At 33.4% G+C, this 9,951-nt stretch overlaps 1 protein-coding gene across 7 annotated transcripts in view; it reads right to left on the bottom strand.

The window, feature by feature from the left end:
• Nucleotides 1-2,991: 2,991 nt before the first annotated feature.
• Nucleotides 2,992-9,951, bottom strand: part of LOC145678587 (uncharacterized) — a 43,650-nt gene continuing 36,690 nt past the window's right edge. For 5 of the 7 annotated variants that reach the window (XM_081748916.1, XM_081748920.1, XM_081748918.1 and 2 more), the window contains 3 exons: nucleotides 7,605-7,742; nucleotides 5,370-5,482; nucleotides 2,992-3,224 (listed from right to left, as the gene is read on the bottom strand). In XM_081748916.1, the coding sequence (XP_081605042.1) occupies nucleotides 3,063-3,224; nucleotides 5,370-5,482; nucleotides 7,605-7,742 (413 nt within the window). In that variant the 3' untranslated portion in view covers nucleotides 2,992-3,062. The remainder of the gene's footprint in view (nucleotides 3,225-5,369; nucleotides 5,483-7,604; nucleotides 7,743-9,951) is intronic. The other 2 variants (XM_081748921.1, XM_081748922.1) reach the window with 1 other exon arrangement.

Raw genomic sequence — 9,951 nt, 5'->3', positions numbered from 1 at the left:
GTTTGTCCACTGAATCTGCAGAAGCGTTGTTCAAGCCATGAGTTATGCAACAGAGTCAAAGATTGTGTGACTTAGGCATGAGTTTATTTTTCGGTTGATAAATAATAAGAATTAAGATCCCGCTAATGTGCGTGAGGATCTGGAGTGATTATTGACAGTCTTCCGAAAGTTTCATAGATAAGATTTCTTGCTTTTTTTCTTCACATATACAGACGTGTGCAAATTATTAAACTAAGAGTCGTTTTCGTACGATTTTTATTAATTTCTTTTGTTTCACCATTTGTATTGTTTACCGTTTTCCGTTTTTATCCACTTTCTTCATTCCACCATTTCATTCATTTCTCATCATCACCGTCTCCTTTGGCCTAACCGGCATAACCGTGGGACGTAAAATTCACAAAGATTTCATTTGTTTTCTTTTCTTTAAAAAAAAACTGTTGGATGTTGTAAATCTTTGTATCTCGACAAAGAAAAGTAATGCATTATATTACTTCCTTCTGGCAAGAGTGGTTAAGCAATTTCTTTTTTCTGGTATCATTAGTTATTCGTGTTAGTACACGATCTTGAGTTGCTAGTCTCAATATATATCGTCTGTGGTTTCTTTTGTGTGTTACTGTGGTGTTTAGCGTTGCGAATAAGATTTTCATTTGTATTATGTGCACAACACAGACTTTTGTCGTTTTAAGTGTTATTTTTAGCTTAAACTTTCCATAAAACGAGTACTAAAATGTATTTTGTTACGTACTCGTAGTTTTTGTGTGACAATTTTGAGAAAAAGCAATTAATCATCACCATGGAAAATTGCCTTAACTAAGTAGTTTGTAAGAGAAAAACGTTACAAACAGTAATAATTTAGAAAATACCTCTTCCTTAATAATAACAATAACAATAAATCAGTAGAATGATTCAGATAAATGTGGCCGTAATCGCTCAGATAAATCTAGCCGTAAATCGAAAATTGGCTCTCGTGTTCAAAGGAAACTACAGTAGTACAGATGTATAATACAATAGAACTACAAGCGAAGATCTGCCAAATCAGTTGAAGGCGTATGGACCTGCCTCCCTCTACAGTGCGAAGAACATTATGCGCAGTAGGCTTACCAAAAGGTCCCGTAAAAGGGCGAAATTAACCCCAGCAATGGCAAAGAACAGGTCAGAATGGGTTACGAAATGAGAAATAAATTCAAGGATGTCTGGAGCAAGGCAATGCACAGAATATTTCATACTTATTCTACATATTTTGTCAACTGGGACATATTTAGAAGTATTGTGTTGTGATTGACTTAGTATTGTACTACTATGTACAAGTACAGAGTGTATATTCGTATGGGTGATACAATGAGATCAGTCTTCGTGGTTATTCCTTCTGTTTCATTTTCTTTTTTACAATAGCCAACGAATTTTCTATAGGGTTCAAATCGGAACTATATCCGGCCATGGGAGTACCTCAGAAAGTTGCTTACAGTCTGTTTTATAACATAGAGCCATATCATACATAACAACGAAGTTCCTATCAGAAAACTATTCTGTCATTTGTGGAAAAAGTGCAGTTTCTAGCACTTTTTAATGTTGTTTTTGATTCGTCATCCCTTTCACAAGATCCAGGACCATGCAGAGATATACAGCTCCAGATCATTGACTGCCGTTGGATTTTTCATTGTTTGGGAAGCACAGTTTCGAGAAAATGTTTCTTTTGGTGGGTACTTTCTTCACTTACGGAAAATATCGATATATTTTCTGTAAAGAAAAAATAGCGACACCTCAATTTGCAAGGTAACTTACACAGAAAACCGTAGTTACAGCCCGCTAGAATAGGAATAGAAGGAAACGAAAAGTGGGATATTTCATTTGCGTTATCTGTGACACCTGTGGTGTACAACTACGCTTGCCAATCGTCTGTGTATCAGTAATACTCGTCTGTGTATCAGATGGCACTGAGAGCGCCTCGCAAGTTATTGTAGTGAGAATTATGCATTGCATTTGTGATATGTATGTCCAGGTAAATATAATTTTGTGATTGTCCCTTGCTTTCTAATTGTTTGGACAGTGCCAAGTGATAGTATTGTTGTTTTTGTGAGATATTGTTGCTACAGTGGACTGAAAGCAAGTACGATGGGTAATAAATGTGACTTTTCGCTATGTGAACAAGATATAATTCTTGCTTTGCACAGCTATGGTAAATTTCTAAGGGAGATGGGTGGAATAGTAAAAATCTACCATTCGACAGCAGGATGAATAAAAAAACATTACCCAGAGCAGATCGTCAAATAGTCAATAGCACTGAAGATCCAAGGATTTCCCGACAACTCGCTTCTATAATTTGAGATGACCTTAGAACTACAGTTACTCGTACAACTGTATTGTTTTCACTGTTTGAAGAAGATATTACGAAGAAGAAATAGCGTAGAAAGTCGAAGCTGACAAAAGTACAGAGGGTATCAACATGTAGATTTGTGAGCCGATATGCAACTTGGACTTATGACAACTGGAAGCACGTCGTTTTCTCCGTTGAAAAGAAGTTTAGAATCTTTTACTTTTATGTATTTTATGTATAACTCTTTCTACAAACGATAAAAAAAAAAAAAAAAAAAACTACTTATAAGAACTTATGTGCATATAAATTCATTTTACTCATATTAATAACCTAAAACTGTGGCGCAAGTATCATGGATGAACTGCTCAATGAGAATACGCATTGTAATATTATCAAGAATTTACGATATATATATATATATTGGTTAATGTATGTTGTCAATACCTTATCCGAGCAAGTGTCGCTATTTTTTCTTTTCAGAGTGTAGAAAATGAATGATTTGTTGAAGATTGTATTTTTTTCTTTCTTCATTTTTTCCACCTTTAATCTAATAATTTGCACACGTCTGTATATATCTTTATTTTTTACTATCCAATAGTATTGTCTCATAACATCCTATGTTATTTTTCCAAGAATCCATAATGAGAATCGTGTAATATATAAGAAAATATATCTAGTTTAACAAGCTACAACAATGATTTATTTATACAAGTAAAATACAACAGTTGCATGATATAAAAATTAATATTTATTTACTAGGACTTCCAGTTATAGATTGAAGTTGCTTTTTGTACTGTTCTGCTTCGAATTCTTTGCGGCGTAACTGCTCCTTGTATTCTTCAGCTTCTCGTCTCGCCTGCTCCAATTGCTGAGTTATAGCTGCCAAATCACTTGGGATCATAGTCACCGTCTGAAAATATACAAATCAGATTGTATCCGGCTAAATAAATAAAATAAATAATACTATTAAATTCCAACACTAAAAAATCTATGCACACACAATTGTTGAATATTTGTACGATGAGGTGCCAGCTTTTCTGTTTGGGTAATATTTTACAATCAATATGGTATTCATTTTTACTGAGCACATTTTTTACTAAATTTGGCATTTACGCTTATCTTCAATGACAATATAATATTTTATCAATTCTGACCCGTGTTCTATAAAAGATCTGTATTTATGTTCTGCCTGAAGGCAATTTTATAAAGCCATTTTTGAAGGGGGACAATAAGGTCAATAGGTAAGGTTGCCGTGGCCCATTCCCTTCACCTGTGATTTACAAGTATATCTAAAAACTAGGACTGGCTAGGAATTAGAATTAAGCATATCATATATATAAGAATTGAATAGTAATAACTACATTACCAAATAATCTCTTGGAATAATGAGTTATTCTTATATAAAGTTCTGTGACATCAAGAAGCCAGATTCTTTACAGAAGGTAAGTCAAAAATAAATTAATAGTTATGTAAATGGTTGTTATTTCCACAAGACTCTCAGCTGACAAAAGAATCTCTATTCTTTGATTCTGAAGACTGATTTAAGGGGTTTTCGTTTGGTTATATTTTGGGCTAATTAACAAGCAGCGATTAAAAATAAAAAAAATAAAAAAATAAAAAAAGATTATAAAAGAAAAAAAGGAAAAAAAATAGGTCCGTTGCAAGCAAACAAAAGCTGGACAGATTGCTGTATGATAGATCACACACGAAGGATCAGAACCACTACAGACATGTAAATTGGTGAAACAAGCAAAAGTGAGGTGCAGGTTGTATTAACGTGTGTTGCACTCTCTATGCATGGAGTCTACAGAATTACCTATGTCCAAGCAAACGAAAGGAAAAATGTGTGTGTGTTTTCTTGAAATAATTGGAAATAGGTTTCTTGTGCTGTATCTCATCTCTAATAGAGCTTGAACCCATCCATCAGGACATAGAGGTTTTCAAAACACACGATACTGGTTAGTAGCCTATCTCCATATATTACATCAAGAGCCCATTCACAATCAAAAACTCTAAGTCTCATGTGCGATATCCGTAACACAAATTGTGGACTTCACATTTTTTGACAAAACAGTAATATTTCCTGTGCATATGGGCATCTCTGAGGAATTCTACATATAACTGATGCCCTCTAAAACGTGCACACAGTCTTTCAATAATGTAAAGCTACTTTCTCACTCCTCACGAGTAATTGAATTAAATATTCACGATTTATTCACAGAAAAATGAACAATTAGCATACATTTGTGACATCTTGTCTCTTTTATATGTGGAGCAATTTTAAGAAAAAAGTGTTAGCAAATAATCTACAAACATTGGAATATACTCAGACTGAATTGACACTGCTGAGCTGCATCGCATGTAAAAAATACATTACGTGTATTGACGAATAATACTACTTTTTCCCGACTTCCTCTAATCTGTAAGCACATATATATTTGCATCTACATTTGTTTAATCCGACATCTATCCCCAACTGGGCTTACGAAACGGCAGCCTGTTTTTCGTAATTTACCTTGTAGATGCCCAAAAAAATGTTATGTAATAAAGGCGTTATTATTAATTAAAAATCATCAGATATTTTTGCTGCACTCTATACAAATGTGTTTTTGAGACATTGTAATAATCAAATAGAAAAAAAAAAAAAAAACGAAAAAAGAATGAACACATACCTAGTTGAAACTTACGCATGGTTGTAAAGAATCATCCTTCATTTGATTTTTGTTATCTGTATAACGTATTAATCAAACGTTTGCACATGTAACAAGCTTCAATAGCAGATCAAGGTCTACCACCAAGCCGAGTTTGATCCAGATCGGATACGTTACGTTGATCTTGTTCAATATACATATACATATATAGCGTCTTTATGATTGACTTTCAGGGGAAAGTCAAATGAAGGACGAAAACAAGCACAATTTTTTTTCCCTCACTACAAAGCTTACAATGATTTATATGAACCTTCCATAAAATCATAAGTTAGAATGCCATTCACAAATATGAATGAAATAAACAAGAAAGAAAGAAATGTGCTAAATGCCCATCGTACACTTACCTGACTGGTAGAAGCAGCAGTTGTTGTGGACGACGATGGCGTGGCGACTGCGATTTCTTTTACAATAGTTGGTGTGACTTTCGTTATATTTTTCACTTTCAACGCATTCGCCGCTTTAAAAAGGACAGTAAGATATATTAATGAGAAGCCAAAAACATTTTTTTCTCATTTTCCTACTTCTACAGTAAGTTTTAGTTATACATCTTCTCATAATATAATATACAAAGTATTTCAGTTACAATGCATGGCATGCATTGCATGCTACGTTTCTCAAAGCATAATTATTCCATACCAGATAATAAATTTGATACACAGTAGGAATATATATCAAACCAGTCTTTATTATGTAATTATGTAATATTTATGTCTTATTACATTAAGTTATACTTTCTTTTACATCTTTCATTTCGCTTCATTTCTTTGTGTCACGTTTAAATTTCGCGTTTATTTCCGGTAAGCTAACAGAGATCACATATCTACAGAAAATCGAACCCTGTGCCACACCACATACATATAATCAGCCACTATACTAATGGGATGTTTGTGATACTTATGAGTACTTATTTAAATTTAACCTCCATAGGCCGGTTTAAATGTCTATGCTCTACTATTAAGGAGACACTCAAATTGCACAAGCAGGGAAGTTTCTGACAATATGCTATAAAATTCTTTATATCCAGAAAATTATTTAAGATAAGATCAGATTTTTCTTATGCACTCCACAGGCCATAAAGGTGTACGTTGCGCCACCATTTGGAATGTTTCATCCGAATGTCCGGCCTCAAGGGTTAAAAGTTACGTGACAACTGCCTTCTATGACTTTAAACTGAACTTGAATGCAAAGAGGGAATTATTCTTTGTCACTCTCACTGTGTATCTCATATCAAAAGTATCAAGTAAAAATCTGAACCATGATAACCTGTAACGTTGAAAGATTCGAATGATGCCGTAATTCATACGGCACAGCTTCAACATCTGAAATACTCATCAGTAAAAATATATTTCGTTAGCAAATGTGATTTCTAAGTTCGGAATTCATACAGCCACATACGTAGTTACTCCTGTATCCACTTTGTTCTCCCTCCTGCTGAAACTTCAGCACGACTGAACGTGATTATTTTGAGAGTACAAATACGGATAACATATAAACTAGTTCGACAAAACTTTCGCTATGAGAGTATGATGATCGTATGGTCTTTATATCTTCTGTACTTATCTACTGTGCAGTTTAACTGATATAGTCAAACTGTCGGTTGGTGTAAATGTCAGAGTGTCTATAACAGTGTATGGTAACACAACAAATCACGTAATATGAATTAAGTGTACAAAAGGACATGATCTAAAATAATAATTTTAAAGGGAAAATCTCATGACAAAATTTGAAGTGAAAGTTCATAAAACCCGAAGTGAAAGGTTTATACTTTCAGAAAGGAAAAAAAGTATATGAATAAAAACCATATATATATATATCCAATATTCATAATGCTGTTAACTAATAAATCACGAAAGAAAATACAAATTGAGGAACAAAAAGTACAGATGTCTAAAGTCTTAATCGTATTTCAAAGTGTTATAGTTTGAAAACAGCTAATCGTATTTCAATGAAACCTATGGTTCGACTGTCTACATTAATTTAGTGGTTAGAGAGGGGCCTTGTGTGCACATCGTTCCGGGTCCGATTGCCGGAGGGAGAACACTGAAATTTGAACGCATTATGGTTATTCGGATTTCACGTTAAATTACAAGTCCACGTCTTATATAGCACTGGTGTTGAAAAGGAACGCTAAACTTCAATACATCTACAGTTCGAAACAGAGAGCGTTCAAGTTTATACACATGTTACGTTCATACACATATCAAATTTCAAAGTGCTACATTGGCTTTTAATACAATAATACACTCGTTACAAAATACAAAACAATTGTAATTACATCTTGTTTCAGTTCACAAATGTCCAATATGATTCCTCCAACCGTACGGCACACACTACGTCGATTATCCAACCCGTCCCATACTTTGAACTCTCCCCGGAGTTGACGAGTTTACTGATGGATGGCGAAAGAGTCTTCCTACACACTAGTAACATTTCTTGTTAACCAAACGAAACTAAAACATTCCCTCTTTTGAGTTGTGGTTGTTCTATTTTAATACGATTAGCCGGTTTTAAGCTATAACTTTTTGACATTGGATGAAGATTTTAGAAACATCCTGTACTATAATTACCCATCAATTTACCTGAAACAGGAATAATGTGTTCGGGAACTATAGTAATAACTTTCTTCCTTCCATCGACAAGAGGTGCTTTGTTAGCTAATACTACGCTTGCGGGTTGCGACTTGTTCCTCGTTAGGTTCAGAGCCAACTTTCCAGCTTCTGTGAATGAAAGAAACACGGAATCTATTTGCTGATAATTAACTCAAGACAGCTTAGAGTTTTAACCCCTTTACCAGTGCCTTATGCACCAATTAAGACAGTGATATCGTGTAACAAAAAGTCAGAGATCTTATATGCAGAATATTTGGTAAAATTTTATAGTAGACCTTATCTACGTTGGCCACATCATTACAAATAAAAAATTGGGCACTTACAGAAAATGTGTGTTATGAAGCAAAAACTGATATCGAGTGAAATATGTGTATTTCTAATGTAGAATTTATTATCTACTTTATTAGTTAGTATTTTAAAAAAGAAACATAATAGTAACAATTATTTCTAAAATATAGAAAGATCGTAAGAAATATCTTAGTTTGCAATTCATACATTATGATTTACATATTGTAATTTCAGCATTCTAATCACTACACTTTTTTTTACTCTTTTTGCCTATGACAATAAATGCAGATAAGGTTATCAGTTCCATGATACATTTTGAACATACATACTATCCCACTTCTCTACGTAGCCTAATACGAAAAGCTGCTCTTACTTGTGAATTATGTAATAGTTTGTCAATCAAAAAGCAACAGATAGAATTGTATAGACATCAATGAATTAGTCTCCTATATAATTGCGATAAGTCTGACTGTAATGCTGTAGTAGTAGTAGTAGTAGTAGTAGTAGTAGTAAAAAAAAAAAAAAGAAGAAGAAGGAACTAAATTAGAGTTTTCCATTGTAAATAATTGTGATTTTGTGTTTTATGTTTCAGTTACGAAACAGGAATCAAATTGGTCAGAATTAAATTGATAATATTAAGTTAATGAGAAGTATCTTAAAAGTTGTGCTTAAAGAAAAATGATAGTACAATTGTCCGCGTGTGTATTGAAGGTAAATTTGTTGAAAGTGGTAGATGCCAGTATATGCTGTATTGGAGAGTTAGTTATACATATATGAAATACATATTCTTGAAATGGATTGTTTAAGTGACAGTTCTATGAACATATATTGTTTCTAAATTATGTTGTAACAGTTAGTCAAAGAGAGCTTTGGTTAGCTTCAACTATTGTAATCCATTATAAGCCGATTAATTTTATGGCAATAAAAAGTACAGTAATTGTTTCAGGATTAGAAACTACATTTGTAATTCTTTATTCAATCATTAATCTTTGAAGCCGTTATATTGTTGTTATCTGTTGCATTTGAGGAAGATTTATATAAATAGTATTGAACTGAATTTTGCTTTTTCATTTCACCTTGCTGATTTTTCAAATTAAGAGAGTAATTATATAATTGTGATTTTGAGAATATATATATATATATAGGGTGTCCGGAATGGGACTGACGGTTTTTAAAAGTCTGACGGTATAATTTTAATATGGTCAGAGATACAGAAACAAAAAAAAAAAAAAAAAAAAAAAAAATCATATTGAAGGAAAACTCAAGAACAACTACCGGTGACGGCGCTAGTATCGCCGATAAACAGAAATGGCGTCGGCAGTTGAAAAGGCGCAATACAAGTGGTTGTTTGCAGAGACAAAAAGTGTGCCCTTAGACTTCTTTCTGTGGAGGTATGTGAAATACCTTTTGTATTCTGGTGAAAAGGTGCGTAATCTTGGTGAACTGAAGAACCATATTCAGAATGCGATTATTTCAGTAACACCTCAGATGTTACAGAATACGTGGAGAGAGATTGAGTTCACGTTAGATATTGTAAGAGTTACAAATGGAGCTCGTGTGGAGTTACACTGAGTTAGAATGACTTGTAAGACGAAATAAACTTGAGTTCTCCTTTAAAACGCATGTTTTTCTTTCTTCTGTATCTCTGACCATATTAAAACTATACATTTTTAAAAACCGTCAGTCCCATTCCGTACACCCTGTATATATATATATATGACTATTCTTAGCTTCTCATTAATTATTGAAAGAATATTTATGTGGAGAGGGATAATTTTTCCTCCTCGATCAGTGACGTTGCGATGTTCGATTTTGATACTAAACGTTCGTTACAATTAAGAAACAAGCTATATTCCCTTTCTAATATGAGTTCACCAGCGAGCAGTGAGACGAAACAATGATTTAAGAATTCTTTTTTCTTTCTTTCTTTCTTTCTTAGACTTCCAAACTATGTTATGTATAAGTATTGGAAATCTTATAGAAAGCCTATGTTATTCAATCAGTCTGTCGATAGGTACCAAAGACAAAC

Source organism: Thermobia domestica, chromosome 2, assembly GCF_964235325.1.
Source record: "Thermobia domestica chromosome 2, izTheDome1.hap1.1, whole genome shotgun sequence".
NCBI lineage: Eukaryota > Metazoa > Arthropoda > Insecta > Zygentoma > Lepismatidae > Thermobia > Thermobia domestica.
Note: the sequence above shows the minus strand (reverse complement) of the source record. Positions and strands in the feature narration are given on the sequence as shown.